General features: G+C 38.2%; 1 protein-coding gene across 6 annotated transcripts in view; it reads right to left on the bottom strand.

The window, feature by feature from the left end:
* Positions 1-18,027, bottom strand: part of AKAP7 (A-kinase anchoring protein 7) — an 87,535-nt gene extending 69,508 nt beyond the window's left edge. For 4 of the 6 annotated variants that reach the window (XR_007506139.1, XM_049801492.1, XM_049801493.1 and 1 more), the window contains exons 1-5: positions 17,705-18,027; positions 14,443-14,592; positions 13,241-13,386; positions 8,261-8,397; positions 2,847-3,007 (exon numbers count right to left, since the gene is read on the bottom strand). Coding sequence is in view for 5 of the 6 variants with exons in the window: in XM_049801492.1 (XP_049657449.1) it covers positions 2,847-3,007; positions 8,261-8,397; positions 13,241-13,386; positions 14,443-14,592; positions 17,705-17,897 (787 nt within the window). In the remaining variant the exon portion in view is untranslated. Of the gene's footprint in view, positions 1-2,846; positions 3,008-8,260; positions 8,398-13,240; positions 13,387-14,442; positions 14,593-16,254; positions 16,387-16,961; positions 17,601-17,704 lie in introns of those variants that run through there. The other 2 variants (XM_049801496.1, XM_049801494.1) reach the window with 2 other exon arrangements.
* Between the last annotated feature and the right edge of the window lie 7,508 nt (positions 18,028-25,535).

Below are 25,535 nucleotides of genomic sequence, written 5' to 3'. Positions count from 1 at the left end.
GTGATACACTTGGGGGAGGGGTGAGAATCCTAATAACTCTCTTGTTTACCTCATCAGTTCTGAAGAGTTTACATGGATTCTTTTGTTTAGTATGATTTCATATTTCAAATTGCACTGCCCTGAAGGACATTTGTGTAATAAGAAATAATCTATTTTTATCAGGTTATTTATAGGAAATTCTTTGCGATTTAATCTAATGAAGACATACATAGAAACTACTTAATATATTCATTTTCTTCCTACTCACACCTGGCCTTTCCACTAATTTAATATGTAACTAAGCTAACTTTTGAAACATACTTTATAATCTTCAGTGTTACATAATTACAGACCTAAAGACTTTTTTTCTGGCACAAGCCTCAATACAAAAACTGAATTTGCTTTCATGAATTATAGGTTACCTGTTATGAAATAATAATAGCAATTCCAAGAAGGCACAAAAACATACTTTGAAATCAGCAGCAATTCAGAAGTTGTGGCTATGACAGTCACTACAAAGTGTTAAGACAGCATGTTTCAGAACTAAACCCAGACAAAACAAACATCACTTTATAAGTCTAGAGAATGAACTACAGGCCTAAGGCCAAAAAATGATCCACTGAGTTGGCAAAAGTAAGCACTGAAATATGAGACACTTTTACTAAACAGCAGTGTTAAGTGCAAATAATAATATACAGCTGTAGTTCTAATATAAATGAAGAATGCTCACTAGTGAGTATCAGCAGTAAAGCTTTACAAAGAAAACATAGGTTTGCTTGTTTGCTAAATTTGACTGTACTATGCAGTATGCCTACTAGGAAGGACTATCAAACTGAAAAACAAAGGTTGAAATCTGATCTCATCATTACTTGCCTAATCCTGATTAAAATCTGGTTCACTAGTCTAAGATGTGTAGAAAATCACTTAAAATGAACTCCTTTATTTCCTGTACTTAAAAAGGTATTTGGCTCTCCACATCTAGCAACTTCAATTATTTTGGAGTTCTTAACCATAAACTTCTCAAAATCATAAGTTACTGTCACTAACAGGAGCCATTCATCTCCTTTCACAAGAGGTATTGAAAGGGAATGCAGTTTATGACTTATCTCACTATTTATAAAACAGGTTACTTACACTATTCTGTCACCTTTAGAAGATATCTAACGACAAACTTGAAGACAAGTATGAGGAAACATATCATCCAAAGGACTGAAGAAATACTTGGTAGAGTCAATCTTTGAAATAATTATGGGATTATTTGACAGCCAAAGCCTCCCTGGAACTGTAAGAACTGTTCAGTTTCTACCATACTGCATGTTAGAAATACTTCTCTATCGAGCGCTGCTTAAAATAATAAAGCATTTCCCAATAACAGCATAAGCAATTTGGTAAGCTGAAAAGTTCAGTCTTCTATTCAACCTTTCTTTAAAATGCAAGTTAAAAAATACTAAACACTTTCTAAAGGCACTTCAGAAATTAAACTAATGAAATGCTAGAGAAAGAACTGTATAAATAAAGACTTCTTCCATTTTTTCTCTGTACTGGACTGCAAAGAAGTAGCGTGACAGCAGCAGTTTTTGCTACTCTGCAAAATGTCCTATATGGGTTATTGCACTATTAAAAAATGATGTGACTTCACATTCCTCAGAGCACAAAAGATAATTCATCAATACTGAAAAACTCTTTTAAGGAGTCTTTCCAAGGAATAGTTGGAATTGCCAGGATAGTTTTAAAGGACACCAATGAATTACAGACAGTACTGTTCTCTGAGAATTTTTATTTACTATCTGTAAACAACATAGTTTAAGTATAGACTCAGAGACAAAAAACTCCACTCTACCTTGTTTTGGTCCAGGTACTGACTGCTGTTTCTCAGCTGGTATTTACACTGCTTTTAATTTATAAATTCCTACTGACTTGAACTGCATCTTTAGATTCATTTTATCTGACTGGCAAAGGCAGTGGCCTCAGCTCCACTGTTAAGACAGAACTGAGAGTTTTGCTCTTGAAGTGAACATGTGGGTGCACATGCATAGTAGCATGTACCTGCTACATCTTTCAGTAACTTCGTAATTGCTAAAGGCATTTAACATTGAACAAGCCACAGACTGGTTCCACAACTGCTCCAAAACAAATTTCAGGCTAAAGCAGCATGGAATCCAACTACATTACTCTGGCAAATGAGTCATGTCCTTCTCCTGAATTCCCCTTATCCTCCAGGGGTGCAGAGTAAGTCCAGATTTTACTTTATACATATATGGAAGTGTATGTATAAAGTACATATACATACCTATACATATGTGTGTGTGTGTATAGGCACTTATACATGTGGGAGTGGTAAGTTACAGTTAATTCACTGAGATGTAAGAGTGATACGTATAACATACAGGAAACACAAAACTTAAAGAGTCCCCAGACCACGGAAAAGGAAAGCACATCACTGTCTCTCAGTGTGAACAGCATGAACACAAAGGAGAGAACTATGTAACTCTGCAAGTCAGGTAAATGCATCAAAGATACAGTCAGTTAAGTATGAATATACAAATCAAAAGGGGTATAAATATCAGCTGAGAAACGGCAGACAGTACTTGGACTAAAACAAGGGAGAACAGAATCTTTATATCCATCTACAAGCCTGCACTATGTTTTTTTACATATATTAAATAAAAAGAGAACAGAGAACAGCACTGGCTGTAATTAATTAATATCCTTTTGAACTATGCTGAGAAATTCATTATGTAGCCTTTGCAGTTGTTAAAGGTAAATTAATGTTGACTAAATTAGCACCAATTTATCTTTGTGCCCCATTCTCACCTACTTCGTCAAAAAGTCTTTAAAAGCACGTAAACTAGATTGACAAGTTATACCTGCTATTTCCACAAGTATAGTGGTATGATCATTTTCTGCCAGCTTCACAAATCCAACTTCATTTTTGAAGTGATCAATTCCTTGGAAAGACAAATCCACGGTTTTTCCTTTCAGGCGATCTTCTACAAAATCCTTGCTATCTGAAAGAGCACCAACTGCTCTGTCAAGAAGAAAGAAAATCTCTATGTGAAAGTCAAATATATTAATACTGTTTACATTGCTGTTAATCTTTGTATCAAAAAATCTCACAAAGTTTTATTAGTATCAATTTATTATCTATTCAGGTACTTTTGCACTACTTCCTATCAATGCAGTCAGTATTATTATTACCATTTTATAAAGGTAAACTGGTTCATGCACCCTGCTGTAAAGCCACAGAAATAATAAGGCAGACCTAGCAGCAGGTGTAATTCATCAAAAGAGTTTATCTCAGTCCTCATGGTGACTAGATATTAACATGATACTGTGCATCCCATTCAAATAAGATACTTACTCAGAAGCATTTGTTTTTCCATTCTTTAATTAATTAATTTTTTTCATCTCCTGATAGCTCAACTGAACACTCTAAGAATCTGCTTAATTCAAAGTTACTACAGAGTGTTACTTAATATTATAAACAGAGGTTAGTGACATTATATACATATAATGATAAAATTATATGGAAATTACTATTAAGATCATTGAGAACTGTTATTAAATAAGTAATATCTAAATTGATGCTTACTTTCTTTAAGAGATAAGTAGCATGCACACATAATCTACATGTAAGTTAAGAAACAGAAGCCTGGTAACCTTTTAATAATCATTTTAATTAGCCACATTAAGTGTATGTACGATTACATGAAATATTTAGTTTGACTTGCACTTGAAGTGATTCACGTGCTAAACAAAAACTATGTAAACATTCTTTGTGTCTTCTAAAAGATCTCTCACATGCTCACAGTTTTTAATTCTATTCAACGAATACGAATTTAAACTTTTCACTAAACCAATGTTGACTTTATAAACGCTAGATGGCAGTAACAGGTTAAAAACTCCAGCAGAGTTTATTTTACTTTTTCTGTCCTAGCTGGATGAAAGCCATCACCACGATTTCTAAAGTAGGTTAAATTATATTCTTTAAGCCTGTACAATTACAAACAACTCTACACAGGTTTCCATTGTGTTTAACAAGATGGACTCTTGATGATATGCATTTAATTGAAACCTAGGCCAGGTTAAGCAAGACGTTAAGGTTGATTACATGACAAAATATCCTTGATTGATATAGTCCACCTGGGGGGGGTTTATAGGACTTTAATCTACAGCCTAGATGTACTTTAGCTCCTATATAACCAATTTAAACAACAATGCCATTACTTGTTCCTTGACAAAGACACTTTTTTTTGAGCATAGTCTCTGCCACTTACCTACCTTTTTATCACCATTAGACAAGCCCATTCCTGTGTCTTTCCTAAGTGGTATACTTCAAGACCTTTCAAAAACACCGTCTAATACTGACTATACCTGTCAGATTACTTCACAGGTAATCATGTGTAGATTTATTTACCAACAAGAACCTGGAAATTGTTCCAAGACAAGTACAGATATTTCAAATACACTGTGTCAAAGATTGCAGTGGGCTTTCAAGTAGTGAATCATGCACATACCTAAAACCCAACTCTGGATTTTTTTGCATCTGAGAACTGGTACACAAGAGTCATGGGAAGCTCTGTTCCCCAGCTGAACAAAGATTTGTATTGCCATACTGTAGGGTGTGCTGCAGAACACACTGACCAGCTTAACTCTACCTGATGAGGTCTATGAAAGGTCAATTCAAACAGTACAGTGTGTTTTCAGTTTAGCACTGTGTCACTGAAGATTTAGTTGTACTTTTATATATAATCTTGTAAACACTAAAATATTTAGAAAAATAACTGTCACCTCACTCTAGCATACTTTGTATTTTCATATTCTGTCAATCACTTTATAACGTCTAACAATTGCTTTGTAAGACTAATGCACAAGGACAAACATTTCCACTGAAGCCAATAGCAAAAAACACAACAGTGGTATTATCTTGTTATTCCATATCAAACAGCATTTACAATGCCAAATAGTAGTTACATTCAGTGCAACTAACCCACAGGAATAACAAAAAGTTTACCAGCATTTTGGTCCAAAGTGGAGAAAGGAAATAAAAAAGAGAATTAAGCAGCATATTCTAAGTGAATACAAATGAGGATTATAGAAGCAATGCCTGGTTTTTTTCTATATTGTTGTAATGTAAATTTGATAGCACTTAAAATTGATGTAGTTTCTTTTCAGAAATTTATGAATTTTTAATTTTGATTACTTTTTAGAAAAAGCAACCTTGCAAAAAAAGCCAAACTGAACCCTTTCAGCTCTCACATGTATAATGAAAAGGTTAGGTTCACAGTCTTTGACAGATAACAAGCAAGAAGAACTTGACACTGTAGTCTGGTAATGAAGGCATTTACTGCGAAGGCAGGCATCCTGATTTCTAGTACCTGATCCCATGACTATGCATACAGTTAGCAAGGACTAGAACTCGCTTTGCTTGAAGGGAGTGCTGTCATGACTCTTTCTTGCTTGCTTTCTTTATGGTTTTTAAAATCTCACATTCTTGATTTCATATAGTCCTACAAAAAGAGATGTAAAGCGCATTCATGAAGGCTAGACCGCAGCCAACAGTTAGGAAACTCGCATGGGAATTACAGGTCTGCATTCCCTTAGAAAGAGCGGCCTAGAATACAGATCTTCCATTTTCAGGGTGAAAGCTGTATGTACTAATACCATACAAAGGGCTTTGTGCTGAATTGAATGTTACGTTTAGCACATTCTTATCACGCGTTTTGACTTCAAATAGTGTTCAACACATTTCATTTCTGTATAGACAGAGGCACTATTGTGCAAATACAGTACAAAAACTGTAGATATCTAAACAACTTAATGGATCCAAACCTAAGGATCTGTGAACTCTCAGATGCCCAGTTGACTAGCTGCACTTTATTTGAGGGATTACTCTCACCCTGTTACACACAGGTTCTTTTGCCAGCTTGGATCTTGGTTTCTTTCCATTAACCTGGTATCAAAAATTGGTGAAGCAAAGAAAGGAAAATTCAACTTTTTACCTTCAAGTTCTCCCAAAAGATTAAACAGAAAACACCAGTTACGAAAAAAAAAATAAGAATCCCGTATAATAGAAAATGTGATCTAGAATACCTGAGGATAGCTGAGCTAGATACCTGTAGGAGGCATCTGGCCAGGGAAGGGGTGAATCACTGGGGAAGCTGCTGCTGACTAGAGGACAGCTCCTGGGTGCCTGGACTGTGGAGTTCTGCTGGGAGAGGCAGAGAAGAACTCCGTAAGTAAGTGCTTGGCTGGCAGTTGGACAGTGAGAGCCAAGAAGGAGCTCAAGGAGTAGCAGAAGATACTAAATTTGAGAATATTTGTTTTGATATACAGTTTAGGACTCTAAAAAATATTCATGAGAAGGCATACATGTCTTTGAGATATCCTCTCACATTCCCTTTTTAAAAAGTTTGTACTTTAAACCCTTTTTAAAAAAATCTTGCACACACAGTAGGTGGTTGTTCTCACGGATTTTCAGGTGCTACCACAGTCTGCTCATCAAGCAGGGCAGGAGGAAGCTGGTGTGCCTACTCCCGGAGACAAAAGGCACATGGGGAGGAGAGGGAGTCCAGCAGATCTAGTATCCTTTTCTTTCCTTTCTAGTCTCTGTTCCTGGCTATCTGTTTCTCTCCCTTTAGATCAGGCTGTTGAAGACAAGGATGCTGACAGACTCATATCCTCACAGGAGAGGTAAGAGTGTAGAGGCCTCAAAGATATAGCATTCAAGGAAACAAGTGTGAAAAACAAGCAGGGCAATTGATTTAGATATACCGATAACTCACTATTTTTAGGTGTGTTAAATGTTTTTAGCCAAAATACTTCTACTTATTAGAAGCATGCCCTTGACTATCAAACGGTTCCTAGATTCTACCTTGGATTCTTGCCTTCTTGTGAGCAATCTGCACTTTAACCTTCTGGGGGAAAAAAGTATTCAACACACACTTATTAGCCATGTTATTTTGTAACTGTATTACCACAGCCAAAGCAATGTCTCATTGCACTTATTCATTATTTGATCTAGACAATTCAGTACTGGACTGCCTGCCTGCTAACACTGCAGAGGAAACCAGTAAGATAGATAGATAGATATAAAAATATGACAGAGGGCCCCTGAAAGAACTCATCTGGGGAAGATGAAACCGTGAGGCTTCTCTTTCACAAAATTATAAGGACCTGATGAATTTTGATTCATTAGCAATTCACTACAAAATTGACACATAAGCAATGGAGGATTCCCAGATGTTCATATAATGCCAGTAGGCCATTTATCAGCATTTTACATAATACTCTATTACCAAAGAGTTTTCAATCTCAATTCTGCAATTATAACATGTGAATATAGAGACATCACATATGCAGGCCATTGGGCACCACATCTAAAAAGAAACTATTGAGAAAGTCTGTGTAAAGCAGGACTATAAAATACAATGTACGTTTTCATTCAAAGTCAAAATTACAGCTAGACAACACAAACTATTATTCTGAATATTCATAAATTACAGCTGTATAGATAGACTTAAAAAGTCTGAACATCTTCGTATTAACCATTGAACGTTAAAGTAAGCTTGTAAGATAGCAGTACAGCACGTGGTGAACAGTAAAAAACACCAGAGAACTGCATTTTTATAAAGCAAGTAGTTGCATCTAACATTTAGACATATGATGTCATCATATAACATATATGCCTTTCCACAACTTTTCTACCTTTTATATGATCAAAAAAATCAGCTACATCACTGAAGCAACATAAAAATTATACTTTTGATAAGGCTTAATAGCCCCCTCTCTTTTAGTGTACTTAAATTCACTTAGGGATATTAAAAAAAACCTGTAACTGCATGAGACATTAGCTTGGAGCTAAGGTTTATTCCATTAAAGCCTTTCAGTGGCAATTACTAATTTGGCTTATAACATTTGCTAAGCTATGAAATTCTGAAAATTCCGCTGTTAATCTGTTCAGTGTCCCCTATATAAAAACATTGTTTTAAAATAATTACTTTAGCAAACATGAGATTTGTGCATGCAAGCTCAGTAGACAGTAAGAAAAACGCAAAGGAGAAAGCATACTTTGTTCAGAGCTCATGGCATACCATAAGTTATGAAAATGGCTAATATTAAGATTAGCATTTTAAGAACAACATGAATTAAATGTTCGGTAACCCTAGTAATTTTGGGCTGTGTATTGCAAAAAATAAGCATCAGCTACCCCTTCTACTCTTTTTATGAACTCCACCAGCAAAAATACTCTCATATACTTAATTTAACACCAAATACCTACATGCTAATTTCTTCTTCATTGGATAAATGCATCACTAGCATGGTGACATGCAACGAGCCAGAGTGAACCATTGCTTTGGAAAGCCTTTGATCCTTTTGTATTATTGCATCTTGGACAGCCTGAATACTGCCAGTAATCTGGGAAGAAAGACAGACACAGAAACAACAGTTAGCCATTACAATTACTGTATCCCATCATGCAAGTGAACAAGAAAGTGCACAAACTGAAATCAAATGTTTATGTAAAAATCATTCTAGCAGAAGAAAGTTTTATCCTCTGACAAAGCTGTGCTAATTGACCTGAGTAAACCCAAAGTGGGTACGAAGAGAGTGATTAATAAAGCACTGGACACCCCCCATCACATCTTCATAGCAGTTTACTTCCGTAAGTATGATAAATTCCTGGAACAGATTAAGATCATCCAGTTTCATGCTGCCAGTAACCCAAATTAAAGGTTTCTTCAAGGACTTTCTCTGCCTGATTTGCTAAACTTGTATGTTGCTATGTGCAGATGAATGTCCAGAAAAAGAAGAGATCTTTGCAGGATTGGACACATACAAAACAAGAATATTCAGTAAATAATTTGTAGAGATATCCAATTTACAATTCTGATTATATTGCCCAATAGACAGATATAATTTACATACTCTCTTCAAACTTATTTTAATGAATTTCCATAGAACATGTATACAGTTCTAACTTCATCAGTCTTTTTCTTTAAAATTATTTGAATTACATTTTCTTCATTGAAAATGTATGGTTATACATGCTTTATAAATTGTACCCAAAATGTTTTCTGTGCTTGCCATTATGATCATTGTATTGTACCGATTTAAAAACAAAAACAAGACCCAAAAAACTCTGCAACTATTCTTGAGTATGTTAGTTGAAATGAAATCAAATCCAATAGCCTTGACCATCTGACAAAATGATTTATTTTTTAAAGCATTGTAAGCAAACACATTACAGACAAATTAGCTTTGGTGTATAAAGTCAAAAAGAAGCATGTAGAAAACTTCAATCTGACCTTTTTCTTTATTTGGAACTCAGTGGTGAATGCTTCACATATATACTATACATATTGACTTTTATAACATAAGCACAAGTAGCTCTTCAGTTAAAAAAAAAAAAAAAAAAAGCATTGATATATTTTGGTAGCTCTGTTAATCGTAAGGAACATATAAATCTCCTGAAAAAACACAATCTAATGGGAGCGGTCAGTATTTTTCGGATTGAATTTTTTAAGATAAGTTTTGCCATGTAGGAGTTTTACCTAATCATAGATATCTAGCAGTGCTATATAAATAAAACCAAATTATAACTGAAAGAAACCAACTCTAGAGAGGGTGGGGAGGAGGAAAGAAGGTAAAAGCCACTTGCCAGAAAGAGGTGATATGGCATCTACAAAACCACAAGCGTCTTAGGTAGTGTAAGACATATGAAGAAAATTGCACCAATATTTTGGTCCATAAATCATGTTGTAATAAAACCACTTTCCTTCATATGTCAGAACTGATCTTATCCTGCATAAATAACACTTTTATTGTCTCAGATGTAGGAGAAGTTTAACCAACATTTAAACAAAAACCAGATAAACACAATCCTTGGTAATTACAATGTATTGACTGCATAAGTATTCAAGTTTATGAACTAAAGCAAATGAAGTTATCCCCGTAAATAAAAAAAAAAAAAAAAAAAAAAAAAGAAATCACCTATCATATGAATTACAATTTTATTCCATTTTCACCTATTGCTTCTAAATTTAATTTGCATCTGAGAGCTGGTGAAGAAAAAAAATACAAATGTAAGCATACAAGCCCTTCAGAATACAGGTGTGGAACTGTGTTATCATAGGGGTAAGACCACCCTAGCTCTGAAAAAGATCAGTGATCTTATTCAGCATTCAGATTAGCAGCCAGTACCCCACATCCGCTTACCCATAAAGCCTCCTCCTGCAGTACTTCTGAGTCCCTTCCTGCTCACGTCCTCAACTACATCCAGCTCCCTCATAAAGTTCAGTTCTGGCTTGGGCAAGAAGCAACACACACTGTGGCTGATTTTCAGCTCTAAGGGGTTGACTGGCTAACAAACATGCAGATATTCATTCATCATCTGGCAGGTCTAGAAAAACAGGTAATTGCCAAAGTCACACTACAGTCGTCAACACAAGCATGTTCTTTCATGGCTCTCTCTTTTATGCAAGCACCGACTCCACAAAAAATTGCAGGAAATTAGTACCTCTGAGATATCAATTTTTTTATCCGAATTTGGACAACAGGTTGAAAACCCACAGCAGGTTCAAAATCCAAAAAAACCCAATGGGCTTATAACAAAGCAAACAGATAGGCAGGCTCACACCTGTATAAACTCCATTAGGAAACCAAGCTAAAAACCTAACAAATAACATACCTTTGGGAAGAGAATTAATTCCAAAGATGGAATTAGCAGTTCCAGAGACAAGCTATTGCTGAACCCACCAGGAAAGTATGAAATGAGCTGCCTTTTTGATAAAGGCAAAATAGAAAGCAGACTGAGCACGTTCTCTCTCTCTGGCTAAGTGACAACATTCTACACAATCTACACTATTTGGAAAGAAGAAAAAGTTTTCAAGTACATTTTTGTGAATTTCAGGAATTTATTTTTAATATGTTTTCCCAGACGTTATGTGATCAAATCGTAACACAATAGCTGTAGCATAGCTATGCCATCACAATGCATAATATAATTTCAGATTCGTTCTGTTTTCTTCAATAAATCTAAGGTGCAATTAACATTTGAGTGTGCTGAATTTCAATTAAGCGAACCAGGATTCTTTCTACATCTCTGTACAACTAGTTATGACCCACTGCATAAATAAAAAATTTAAATTGCTATTTAACCTGCTATTTACATTACCTTACAAAGTTTTATGTTACATTTGAACTGCTACCATGCGATTTCTTTTGAGATTTCCTAACTTAACTGAAAGAAATGTCTGAAGGCAGATCATACTCAACCACTGCCCCCTCAGATTATTTTAAAAAGTGCTCCAAAATAAGGCCTCAAATACTGATTTCAGGGTCCCTTCTCCCATTACTTGGATTATGTTTTTCTGAAGAATAATAAAATAACATAGCTTTGCTTATTGCAAGGATACTACTAGTAAGTGAATACAAAGACTGTAAGCTTTAAAGATTTAGCAGATTAATTATAATCAAGACTGGAGGACCCTGAAAGGCTAACCTACCAAGTGATAACACATCAGATGAAACACAACTTAAAAAAAAATTACCAGAAAGGGATACAATGATAATCATCCATTTAACTATTTTTGCACAAGTAATAATGCAAACTTCAATATAAATCCAAAATTAATGGAACATCACATTTTATTTCTGAAGATTCAAAACACAATTAAAATGAAAACGAGGAAACTGTTTCATTTCCAACAGGAACAGTTCATTAAATGTTCCACAAATACCTCTTATTACAAAATGGTTCTCTGTGTAAAGCTTAAAACACCACATAAAATATGAAGAAAAAATACTAATGCCTAAAACACTTCACTGGAATAAAATCAGATCCTCAAAAAGAGAAAGGTCTCTCATTACTAACTGAAATACTACCAGCAATTACCAGATTCCCTCTGGCTATCAAGAAACCAGGTGTCTAAAGTCTAAATTTTGGCTAATGTTGCCTATGCAAATTCCAACGTGTATTTTCTACTTTCAGAACAACTCTACATCTAAGACAAGTATAAACAAAGCTTTCTAGCAAAGTCCTGGAATTCCCAAATGCTCTGAGATTGAATATAGTTGTTCCCTTACCTCAGCAAATTATATAAGACTAAATAGATGACATAAAAAAGCATGCATAGTTAAGACTTTTCCAATCAACCAGCCATTCAATGTAAGAACAAACATGAGCAGAAATTCTCAATTATCAGATTATATAACCCCTACATTATTCTTGTACTTGTTAAATCATGGAACAGACAGGAAGAAAAGATATTTCGGGGTAAGATGATACAAAAGATCCCCCACAATATTCGTGCCAGGATATCCTGGATCTTACAAAACCAGCCTCTACAATCTCTTCTTCACATTGTACGTTTTGAAGAATCAAAGACTGCACTGTAATTTTCAAACCTAGTTCGGTTTATTTTCATTTTGGATTCTTTTAATCTTTGACTTTCTCAGAGAACAGATAGTACAAATGTAGGATGAGTAAAAATTCACCTGAGATAGCTCCTGGTATTAAAAAATAAACCCAAATTTGGAGATGGTGGTAAACTGTTGGGTTTAACTTTTTAAACATAATGCATTTACTTTCCTTGTTTGCAGACACAAAAGGTATCGAAGCTGTACCAGAAACATCGCACAGCATGAAAGAAATCATTCTCATTCACTGCCTGAATGAGACAACACATGCTAACTACAAGAAAATACATTTTCTTAAAGAGCTCTCTGCACTTCTTGAATCCATTTGAACAACATCTCACTAAAATAATAGGTTGTTTGAATTTTAAATAAGATTATCAATTTTACTGGAAAATGTTAAACTACAAACTGCCTAGTTAAAACAGCAATACATCCAACTTTAAATTCCTATCTATAAGGAGAGCTAAAAATATTGCTAGTGATTTTCTTATTAAATAGGAATGTCTCTCTTCCTTATTCTAAGTGAATGACAAAATAAGCAATACTGGAACAGTACAGAGGGGAAATTTAAGCCAGCTTCAATCAAAATAATGTGAAATCCATAAGACTGAAAAACTGAACAAAAACATAATATTTTTCCTCTAGTCTTTTCCAGAAAAGCAATTTTATTCACAAAAATGTTACTTAAAATAAAGTTACTCTCTGATTAGGCTGCTAAAGTTCCTTTAAAAATCTGAAAAAAAATTATTTTGCTCAAGATCAAACACTGTTCTTCTTATAAACACATGCATCTGTTGAAGTAATTCTGGTTATACCAAATTAGTATAATAAAGAATATCACCTCTGGATTGGTAATTGGAAGAGAAATGAAATAATTTGGCTGATACTGTTTTTTCTTTTTCTTCTTTCTCTCACTGCCTTCTTCAATTTCCCTTCCAGTAGTCCTCTTTCTTTTCTTTTTTGTATTTATTTCAGAGGTTGCATGCACTGAAGAGAAAAAAAATTTACTTTCAGCATACAGACAAATCAAAATGAAGATACACTTAATATCATGCCAACAGGAGCTGGACTTCGGTCAACTGACTGGAGCATGTCTTCCCAGTCATCAGATCTGCCCATGCTCTTAACTGTCTGATTGGGATCCTACTCCAACCTGAATTAATATAGTCATACAAGTGGAGTACCATACTTCAACTAACAGCCTACACCTCTAAGCAGGGCTTATAAACTGCTAACATAGACACGCAGCTTCCAAACTACAGTGTTTCATTTAGCCAACTCACACTGCAGTGTAATAGGCCTGCAAATTGTCTACACTTGAATATGGACATGACTTCAGAGCAAAAGGACCAACATTAAGTTTCAAAAATCCCATGCATGCTGCATTTTGAAATATAATACATGGTAATACATAGGATTATTAAGGGAAAAGGTTGTATTAGACTAGGACTGGCCAACCTATAGTTCAAGGACCAAACTCAGCCGAGAAGAAAATTTAATCCAAGCCAGATCTACTGTCTATCTCCTCCTTTGCCAAAGACATGTTCCCACATAACAAATGAAAAGTGCATGTCCTCAATTCTTCCTTTGCACCATAAATTATTTTTCTCCTCGCTTATTTCCTCAGGACTTTGCAGACCCTCTCCCACCATGTGGCCTGATACATAAACATAAGCTGACCAGACTGCAGACATCCACTGTCCAATTAAAGGTGCACTGCTAGCCCCATGCTTGGATACACATATTGGAAGATAGCTCATAAAAGCCACCACTTGAGAAGCTCATATACAGTAATGTGAATTGACATATGAGATGTCTTTATTCTGTGACTCATTGCTGCAATGGATCACAAAGTGGTAAATTTTTAATATGTTCAAGTATTGCAGGACTGAGTACGAATAAGAGAGGCTCTGGGCTGGATCCTGCTTGCAGGGAGACTCTGCTCCATATGCTAGGCCCACTTGTACATGCCAACAGGCAGGACCAAGAACTGAGAGCGTGATGTGTTTATGCTTCCACACTACTTCTCTTTAATATACTTACGAACAAATTCATCTTCAATATCTGTGTCGACAAACGGCATTTCTGCCATCAGAGATTCTACCGAATCAGCATGACATGGCTCTTTTCTCTGTTGTGTCCTTTTCTTATTCTCCTTAAAGATTTTCTTTTGCTGTACATTTTCCAGCCCATCTGTAATATATTTAAAACAACACACTGGATCTTAGTTTTTTATATAACCAGCTAAGAGACATCATACACAAGCAATATATCAAGTATACATTACTCTAATTATCAGCAAAAGGATATTGACATATAACCCCCTTAAGAATACTGCTCTTCTTCCTTGTCAACATATCAGCAAAAATACTTCCATGCTTTATGTTGAATAGAAAAAAAAAGGGGTTCAGCCTTCTGTATTTAATAACTTATGGTCTTGTTTGGTTCTAAGTAAATGCAATTATGTGCCAAAAAAAAGGGATACTTATAATCAAGCATGAAAAAATAAAGTCTTTGGACATCACATAAAGTTCACTTTAGATAATAATAATGGCATATGAAATTCAGTGTGGACAAACACTGGCAAATTAATTCCAATGTAAACACACTGAAAATGAGGCACAGGAAGGGAATCCTACCATTTCACATATAACAAAGAGCTCTCATCTGACTATATCATTCAGGAATGAGATGATTATTCTACTCCTGCATCTCCCACACAGTATAGCATGTTATAGACAGCAATGATCTGAACTTCTTATTCTAAAAACTGACTTTTAGTATTTAAGCTAAAGAAGGAATCAATATAAATCAAAGGAGGAATCAAAATAAAAAAATCATCTTGCATGTATAAAAATATACATGAAGTTCTATCTCAGAGTAATACCACAAAGACAGAATAATCTCCACTAACAAGTCTTTAAAAATGTCTTTTTCCCCAAGAGTACTAAGCATGAGTCATTTCCTTATGTCTGCTTCGTGTTTCTCCATCAGTAAACTCTAATATTTGCGTATTAAGTTATACCTTAAAAAAAAAAAAAAGAAAAAGTAAAACCTTATCTAGCAGCAAAAAATGTGCACATAACCAGGCATCCAGCAATACTCTTTTGGGACAACTCCACAATGGGATTACTGTAGTGGAAGAAGCCTTATGTCAGAATTGCAGTTTATCCCAGGACAGCTCATTACTACAGACAACACACTTTCAAAGCTCCTCTTGTGACCAGTGCAGATAGTCCAAATCTGGCCCAAGGGGAAAATTTGGCAGCAGAAGTGCATATTATGTTCTTGTGGCATGCAAAGCTACACTACATGTATAAAATCAATATTACAGACCCAGTCTGGGTTATTATCACCCTGTGGAGTGTGCATATATCACTTTATACTAAGGAAGATAAGTAAAAGAACAACCTGATCAAATGCTAATTCACTCTAACCTAAAGTAGGGAGGCATAAATCACTCTGTGGTTGTGGTCTGACACCTAACTTTAACCCACAGGCTATTAAAAAGAAACAAAGTATTTAGATTTGTTGCTTGCTCCCCCTGTAGACACTAAAGAACTATGCACAGCAAACATGTTAAAGCAATGATAAAATTATTACTTAACACTTAGATTGAAGTAAAGGTCATGCAGAACATTGTTGCTGGTGATCCACAAGCATACAGCAAACAACAATCCTTCCTTCAAAGAGATCTCAAAGTGAAGGACAAGACAGAAAGCCATGAAACCGACAAACAAGTAGGCCAGTCTGGGTCAGTAACGTTATCAACAAGATTCAGAAATGCAGAATCATAACCATCTGGGATCAAAAAGGATTTGTTAAGGCAGAATCAGCTGCAAAACAAGGACTCACATAAATCTGAGGGGTGTACATTGCAGATTATGCGTTTCCTTTGCTCTATCTGCTCAAAAAGCAACATACTTGTGCCACTTTGAAAAAATTCTGTCTGCTCACAGTAGCAGATGGGCATAGCAAAGGCACAGCTAGTGACTAACAATGTCCCTTCTCAAATCAATTAGCTGAACCGAACAGGCACTGCTTCTAAATTCTACAGGTTGTGCCCCAAGCAAAAAAACTCCATCCCTCACCTTTTCTGAAATATTTATTAAAGAAATCAGCAACAAAATTCAAGAATCATGTTCTAGTCACTAAACCAACCTGAAAACAAGATTTTTCAAAACTCTTGGCTTAATGCTGATAATCTGAGACCTAAGTAACAAAACCAGCTTCCATGGGAACTCCTCAACCACCAAGCTGTTATAGGATAAACATTTTTTTCTTAATTGCATGCTTAATTATATTAGACTGAATTTCATACACGAACAGGTATATACACTATTCCTGTATTTGTATTTGTTTAAGTGGCTGCTGCTCTTCACCAGTATTTAAGGCATCTGTTCCAGCAGAAAAAATATCATGATAGACCTAGCTCATAGAGGAGAGAATACAAAACCAAGGAGCAATAAAACATATTTGGTTGTGTTCTGTTCCCAGCCCTCTTCTCTCCATACTCAGATTATAGTTTCAGATAGAATAATATTCTATTATTTGACACCTACACATCACAGATCACAGTGAGATTAGGTCTCCAGGCACTGTTCCCCGTTTAATATGTTCATGTTAATATGTTTAATATGCTTATGTTCATACGTTTAATGACAAATGAATCCTTTGGAGACAATTTAACTGAAAGCTGCTGTAGAAATAGATGGTCTTACTCTCCAGGCATTTTGAACCTCCAGGGCTGGCACTAGTGTTTACACAGCCAGGGAACTGAAAAAGCTTAAAAAAAGAAACCAAACACAAAAACCAAACCCTGGGAGAAAAAAAAATGGTAGATTTAGTATTCAGGCAGGTCAGATGCTTACACTGACTGCAGGCCTGGGGACAGAGCGGGGGCAGGCGGAGAAAACAAAAGACGACTTTTTAGCAACAACCCACAATTAGGTTGAATCATCTTCTCCTACTACATTCCACGACCCCTCCTGTGAAATCCACCTCTTTGCCATTTGATCTCTCAATAAGTGTGCACAAGCCTGAGTTTTCCCAGCCTCTCCGCCCAACGTGACCGTTTCAACGCCTAACGGACATCAGCAACGACGGGCCTCTCCCCCCTCCCCCCCCCCACCTCAGCAAGACCCACACCCTGCCCGTCGGCAGCGGAGGGCGCCGGGCCAGCGCTGAGGTGACTGCAAGGCCCCGCGACCGCCTCCCCCGCCGGCCGCAGGCGCCCGCAGCCGGCGGGGGAGGCGGTCGCGGAGCCTCGCAGGCGCCTGCCCTCTTCCCCCCGCCGCCTCCTCACCGTGCTCCGCTGTCGCGCCGGCTGCGCGGGAAAGGTCCCCACCGCCATCGCCCCCCTCCGCTCCCGCCGCCGGCCTCAGCGCCATGAGGCGCGAGAGCGCGGGCATAGCCCGCCGGGCGAGGCGGAGATCGCGGGCCGCCGCCGGCCGCGCCGAGTAAAGTGCGGGGAGAAGCCGCCGCAGCAGCCGCTGCATGCCCGGTTAGGGCGAGTAAGGCTGCCCGCCGGCAGACAGCGGGTCGGAGGGAATCCGGCGGAGCCGCCGCGGCCTTCGGGCAAAGGCCGGCGGCAACGGCGGGAGCGCGGGGCGGAGGGAGGCCGTGCGCCCGCCGGACTACAGCTCCCAGCGTGCTCCGCGCCGGGCATGGCGGGAGGGGAGTCGTGCCCGTCCTCCCCACCGCTTAACGCCCTGTGATGGCAGTGTTCGGCTGAGGCGTCCAGTTCGGAGTGAAAGCACCTAGACAGCGTGTCGTGAGACGTGAAATCCTCATTTGCGTGCGTTGATTTCGCTCAGTGTTTTCACGAAATGCCGCTGCCCGAGCGCTCGTCCCACAGAAGGGCTGCAACTAGCGGGAGTGGTTTGGGACGGTGTCTCCCCAAAATAACCGGTTGTAGCTTAGGGCTGTGGAGCAATAATTAACATCTTTAGCTGCGGTCTGGGGGAGAATAGATCGTCTTGCTCTAAATTTGCTCTAAACTCCTTCCTTTGTGCAGCCCTCCTGGACCCCTCTGACCGACGGCACCAACGCCTCCGCTACGGCGGAGCAGTTGGGAATCGGCCCCGGGAATGAGCGGGAGAGGCTACTCCTCTTAAGGGAGGAACGGGAGAAGCTCTTTTCCCGCTTAAAAAAAAACCCAGACTTGGTGCCTCTTGGAAGCCGTATCCTGTCGCTGCGTTCCGTGGGAGAAGCCAAGCCAAATGTCGCCTGGTGCTTTTGCAGATCGGTCTGTGCATATAGACCAGATCTGAGGGAGCCGGCTGTTTATGTAAAGATTCTTACTTTCATTTTTAAAGAGACATGGCAAAAGCGAATAAATAAAACAGGATGGTCATGACAGGGAGGAAGCTGCGTGGCTGCCGGATGTTAGAAGCCGAGAGACGAGTGAAAAATGAGGCCAATTTCTGTATTTGGGTGCTCTCCCTTTGTGGGAGATAAAATCTGTTTGGAAATATTTACCACTATTTTGAGCCATTTTGTGCTGTGTTTGCCTTCACTGCCTTTTCACGCCGTATTTTCATGTGGTCTGCACAGTCCTGTGGAGACCAAAGGCTGGATGTGACACAGAAGTCCCAAGTTCTGTGGAATCCAAGAGAAGCTTTAGGATGAGGCTGCTGGCAGTTTTTCTTAACTATACGCATTTCATCTGACTATCAGCTATCGTTTGGAGACTAAATACATCAGTGGCCACCTCTTCCTAGCCTGTTAGCATTGGCAAGTAAGATACTAACATGAAAATTTGATTCCATTGATTATAGATCAAATACTGGGAGAAACTCTTTTGGTATCAAGTGTCTCTCTTAAAATACAAATTTAAAATGCAGTTTGGGGTCTGAAACTTCTCCAATTCATTAGGTGTTTTGCAGCAATCTTCAGCAAGAAACTCTAGAAAAAAACATTTCTGTTTGTACAGTTGACAGGGGAGTCCAATGCAATGTTTAGATAAGTTAGCATTTAATAGTCCTCTTAACAATTGAAAACATAATGCATTTTTAGTGGAGCTAAAATTGTATCTAACCAATTCCCACTAGCCTGGCACTAATACTTAGATGTATTCTTTGGGTTCATGACATGCCTGAATATACTATCTCCAGCATGCGGGGAAGTGAGAAACTGAAAACACCTTAGCTGGAGCTGGTAACAGTTACCATGAATTGTCCCTACAAGTCATAAAAGTGGTGTTAGAGGGAAATGTTCAATTGAGGCCTAGAAAGCTGAAGTAACAAGTTGTGATTTTTCTGCCTGATGAAATAATACTGCACAAGTTTCATAGAGGTCACTGACCTGGTGCCTGGCAGAAACTGGTTTTCACTATTGCTTACGTTTGGGCTAAAGCCAGCACTTTATCAATTTGCTGTGGCCTTGCCTTTATTAAAGAGAGTTTCTGATTAACCTCTCAGCCATACAGTTGTCCCTTTGAGAAAAAAAACACCAACCACATAACAACAGCTGAGTGACTCTAACAGAAAGAGGAAGCAGAGCCGGCTCTACAAATGTATTTGCTCATACAACCACACTGCCCATGCCTGTTAGCCTCTCACTCACCTTACCATCTCTTAATCCACCCCCTAACTTCAGTCAAATTCAGTAGAGGGTAAGAGGAGTCAGAGGTATGATATTCCTACACCTTTCCTGAAAACACGTGGTTTGGGAGAAAAGAGAGACTCATTTAACTCCCAAATGAGGCAAAGAAGAAACAATGCTGTGCGTATGTTTTTCCACGAAACAGTGTCTGGCCATGAGTACTGGTCAGCTCATTACACGATAGGTCACGGTACATGTGATCAATACATATTATGTCTTATCTTAGTCAAGCAAGAGATATGGGGGAGCTATGAGATTTGGGGTGTGAGTCACTGTGGGAGGTTAGGAAATAAAGGGGCAGGAATGGGATGTGTTACAGGGAGGCCTAAATATCAGAAGGGGACATTGGGATATTGTGTAGGAGGTGTGAGGGAGTTGAAGGTATTGTAATGGGAGGGCACGGGGACTATAGGGGAAGCTTGGGTTATTGTGATAAGAAGGGAGAACATAACAGATACAAAACAAGGCTTCATGACTGACACTGCTGATACAGCAACTTGTTTTCTGACAAGTGAAGAACAGACCATGATCTGATAGTAATAAAAAATTTGCTAGAGAAACAAAGAGAAGTGTGAGTTGCAGAACTACAGATAATGCAAAGTGAGAGGTAGAGGAGTGCCTGAGATGAAGTAATTTAATGCAAAGATCAGAAAGCAAATAGGCTAGAGTTTCTACAATAACTGGTATAAAAGGAAGAAGTGCATGAAGGTGCTATCAGTTGTATTTAATGAATAGAAACTATCTTTGATTGACATCTAGAATGAATATGAAGATTAATGTGAAAAGGAATAATGTAAATGGATATTTTCATGATCTGTTGATCACAGGTAGTTCATTTACATTGCAGGAGGAGGTAGCAGTACAGTGGGAATCAGCTGAAAAATTAACTGATTACCCAGAGCAGCAATTCTTCACTTGCTACCCTCTGGATAGCGACCTGTCATGAGCGACACAGGCTAAAGATCACCATAGACACTCAAATGTTATTCATGTCAAGGTATTGTTTCAGACACTTCCAGGTTCCTCCAGGCTTTTTGAGGAACGATGACTGTTGGGTAGAGGATTCACCTAACAAAGTGGGGCATGAATGTCTTTGCCAACAGGCTCGCCAGCCTCATAAGAAGGCCTTTAAACTAGGTTATTGAAGGATGGAGAAGCAGTCCCACCAGACCTAAGCTGGAATAAAACTGGAAGAGCTAGAAGAGATGTGCTGACAGAGAGGTAGTGGTAGATAATGGGAAAGTGGATGCAGGACAGCACGATGGCAGAGACTATCCCTCTCTGCCTGAGCAAGCAGCATGCTTGGGGACCCATCCCATGTTCCTGCACACAGACTAGCATTTAGGGGGACCTCAACAGGCTGGAGAGGTGGAACAACAGATGGGTGCTACATGAAATTCAACCAAGACAAATGTAAAGTCTTGCATCTAGGGCAGATGAGTTTTGGCAGAAGCAGCTGGATGCACATCTGCACTAACTTACATTCCATGACATTTTTTACTAACTGGGACTCTGTACTGGGTGTTATTATTAGGGTGTAATCTCTAGCTTGAATTGCTACAACCCTTGCTCCCTGAAAAAAAGTAATTATTAGATCTAGATCCTTTACCCATTTGCCCTGCAAATTGTATCTGATTGGCTAGTTTTAATATTTCCTCTTAAATACTTGAAGCAGCAGGGGTAGAATATGCTTTCCTAATCTAATTTTTCTTTCACTTGTCAGCACAGAAAATCCACCAGAAGTCTTCTAGGTAAATCTTTATTCTGCAGCAGAGTTAACGTCATCCTTCTATAGTCATCAAAACCGGTCTTCCCTATGTTGCTCCACCATCAAGTACAAGAAGCTATTAATTTCTTTATCTTTGTCTCAGAAGCACAAACTCCATCAAACAATGTGGTATACATAACTTAAGTTTCCAAAATATAGGGTAACTAGAATACAAATAATACTATGGAATACTGCTACTACTTCATATTTTGTGATGTGAGTAGATAGCTTTCTTTTTACCAAAAATTTATACACGCACAAACAAAACTATAAAATAGAAAATAACTTTAATTTATTTTGATTACTACAATCTTGTTTCTCTTATTCTTGATATGTATAATTTGGATTTAAGCAAAAAGTTGCATGTTCTGGAGACCATTACGAATGGCAGTCTGCAAAGTGAAGACACCATTCAGTTTGACAGGAAGCCTTCATAGATCTGCAACGTGAGAGACTGTACACTGAAATAAAAAAACATTTCTCTTTTAGGAACTTTACTAAACCCACTGGACTTTTTTAGCTCCAGAAGTCAAGTTAGGTTTGATCTGGAATCTCCAGCTTCCTGAGCTGTTCTTTTCTGACAGAAATAGAGATTTTAGAAAAGTGTGTGCAGGGGAAAAGTGGAAGGAAAGTGTTTTATTTAAAAAGAAGACACTGCCTGCAATTAAAAACAAGTTTGATTTTGAATGCAGTGAATATTGCCAACTACATGCAGAAGTCATACAGCTGAGATGCTAGATCCTGCATTCCTTGAGCGAAAGACACTTTACTGGGAGTCTTAGGCAAGTAAAGAATGCAGTTCTGAATCCAAAATTCATATTATTCCAGATGTGGGTGGTGGAAATACGTATTTACTGACTAAACTGAAAAATCTTGATTCTCAGCTGCCTAGCTGTTGTGTTTCTTACTCTTCTCTCCCCTCTTGCTCTTCTGTCTGTCTTTCCCTTCAGCCACAAGCTTCTTTTTAAGCTCTGGCTTCCTTACCTTCCCAAGTTCCAGGTATTGCAGAAACTCGCCCTGTGTTTGTCACCACTGTGCAGGCTTCGTGTGTGGCCTTGTATCTCTTTTCCTCTTTTATCTATGGACTTTTTGTGAAGTTACGATGTCTGTGGAATAGGGGCAGGATCTTTCATGCACATTTGCAGAGCACAAAGTCCAATTAAAAAGAAACAAATCTAAGCTTCTTATTGCTAGAACACAGTACAGTCCTTCCTGAAGTTCAGATCATCACTCTTACCTCCACATGCATTTCTGGTGCGTGCCTGCCTTTCTTCCTAAGAGCAGCTGAGACATTAGTTCACAAGTGCTACCAGAGCTTCAGCCAGTTGCTCATTTAGCCTAAGATCTGAATGTACCTGCCCTGGGATTCTTTACTAGTCAATAAAGTCAGAGGCTTCTCCAGAGGGAAATTGTAATTCACATAGTAAGAGTTGTTATAGAGACGCTGTCCTCTCTCCATGGACAACAGAGATGGCCAGAACAACTAGGCTTGTGTCCTGCTTAGGCATGTTGGTTAGAAGGCTCAGGTTTGGTGAAATAGATCAAGGCCTGAATTTTGTGATTTCCTGGCTCAGAATTAGGAAAAAACTTTGTGCGCTGGCCCAATATTTTAGGCTCTGGCAAAGCCTCTTGGAGCCCAGACAATTAAATTCAACATCTACTGTCTAATTGTCTCAAAACAGCCTTTCTCAAATGTTATACTAACCCTCATACAGTTGGAAGAACCTGATGATGGCTATGGCTAATGCTGCAAAGCTCAAGTGCTCAGAAAACTTCAAGCAATGTAGGTTTTGGGACTCTGCCAAGTTAGAGCCTACTTAGGAAGAAATAATTAAGCGGTGTTGTTTTATGTTTCACATGAATTTTGAAATTGATTTACCCCTGGTGTTACTCGACCTAACTGCACAAAAAAATCCCACCCACTGCTTTCACATCAGCAGTCTTTTAAGATGTCTGTTTATATTTAACCAGAAGTATAAAACAAAAAAACCCAGTGATGTTCAAAATACCTTTTTTACAAGCTATTCAGGGAAACAGTAACTTGTTGTTTGAAAGAGAAAAGGGTCCCTGACCTAAACAGAAATGAGACATCTCAGTTCTAACATCATTTTAGCCACCACTCACACCAGGAGCAATGTGATCTGGCATCCAGTTTCTGTCAGTGAAATGTCTTACAGTTATTGGATCAGTCTGTATGTATTGCTCTGAGGGTATTCACCATCTCTTTGCTGACAGTGGAGTTTCCTGATCCTCTTCTTGAGGCTCAGAGTTTTAATGTATCAAGTCACAAGGACGAACCAATTTATAACTACCTTATTTACAATCATTATTTTAACTTAAATTAAGTGAAAGACTTAACTTGTCTGCATTCTAGTATTATGACAAAGCATGAAAAAGGAAACAAATACAATTAAACAAAAACACTTAAATGCATTCTGGCTAATGAGGAAAGAGACAGATTTTAGTTCTCCAGCTTAGCACATTGCTATGTCTTCAATAGTCAATCTCTTACAGTTCTTATTCAGTCCTGCAGGCTTTTGCTGAGCCACTTTCAATTCACATTCACTCATACAGTAGCACTAAACATGCTGCAATAACTGAAAGGGAGGAAACCATTTACATTTGTCCTGGTTTCAGCTAGGGTAGAGTTAATTTTCTTCCTAGTAGCTGGTACAGTGCTGTCATTTGGATTTGGTATGAGACTAATGTTGATAACACACTGATGTTTTCAGTTGTTGCTTAAGTAGTGTTTATACTAAGTCAAGGATTTTTCAGCTTCTCACGCCCAGCCAGCAAGAAGGCTGGAGGGGCACAAGAAGTTGGGAGGGGACACAGCCAGGACAGCTGACCCAAAGTGGCCAAAGGGGTATTCCATACCATGTGATGTCATGCCCAGTTTATAAACTGGGGGGAATAGGCCAGGAGGGGTGGATTACTGCTTGGGGCCTGGCTGAGCATCAGTCAGCAGGTGATGAGCAATTGCATTGTGCATCACTTGTCTCTCTTGGGTTATATTTCACTCTCTTTTTGTTATCTTCCCTTTCATTACAATTATTATTACTATTATATTTTAATTTTTATTTCAATTATTAAACTGTTCTTATCTCAACCCAGAAGTTTTACTTGTTTTCCATTCTCCTTCTCATCCCACTGCAGGCAGGGGAGGAGTGAGTGACCGGCTGCGTAATGCTTCGTTGCTTGCTGGGCTTAAGCCATAATAACATTTCTACTGGTAAATCTGACTTTCAGTCTAGGTTAGAACAGTGTTTTCAGCACCCCTATTGAAAGGACCAGATTTTGGTCATTTTGTCAGGCATCCAGTCTGTCTCCATAAGCCAGCATGTGCCCATTACCATGTATCTCTGAAAGTGGACTAACAGATGTTTGATACAGTTAGTATAAAGTGAGGAGAGGGTGGGGGGAAAGCATCTCCCCAGTGCTCCAGAAGAACTGTAATTCATTTGGTCTGATCACAACAGCTATTTGGTCTTACCACAAGTATTTGTACCCATTATAAGAGAGAAAAAAGTTTTATTTTTAATCAGTTTCTGGGTGATTTTCATTTTAAGAGTAGAATTTTCTATGTAAGAAAACCAATCCACAGCTTAAAAGTCATGAAAGGTGGCTTACACATGTTTTGAAACACTGAAAGGAAGGAGCTCAGGCATTAAAATGCAGTCTGTCAAGAACTCTACTTGTGGTGGGCAGCCAGAGAACCAATGCATTTTTTTGACACCTGTCCTGGTTTCAGCTGGGATAGAGC

The sequence above is a fragment of the Accipiter gentilis genome, chromosome 5, assembly GCF_929443795.1.
Source record: "Accipiter gentilis chromosome 5, bAccGen1.1, whole genome shotgun sequence".
NCBI lineage: Eukaryota > Metazoa > Chordata > Aves > Accipitriformes > Accipitridae > Astur > Astur gentilis.
Note: the sequence above shows the minus strand (reverse complement) of the source record. Positions and strands in the feature narration are given on the sequence as shown.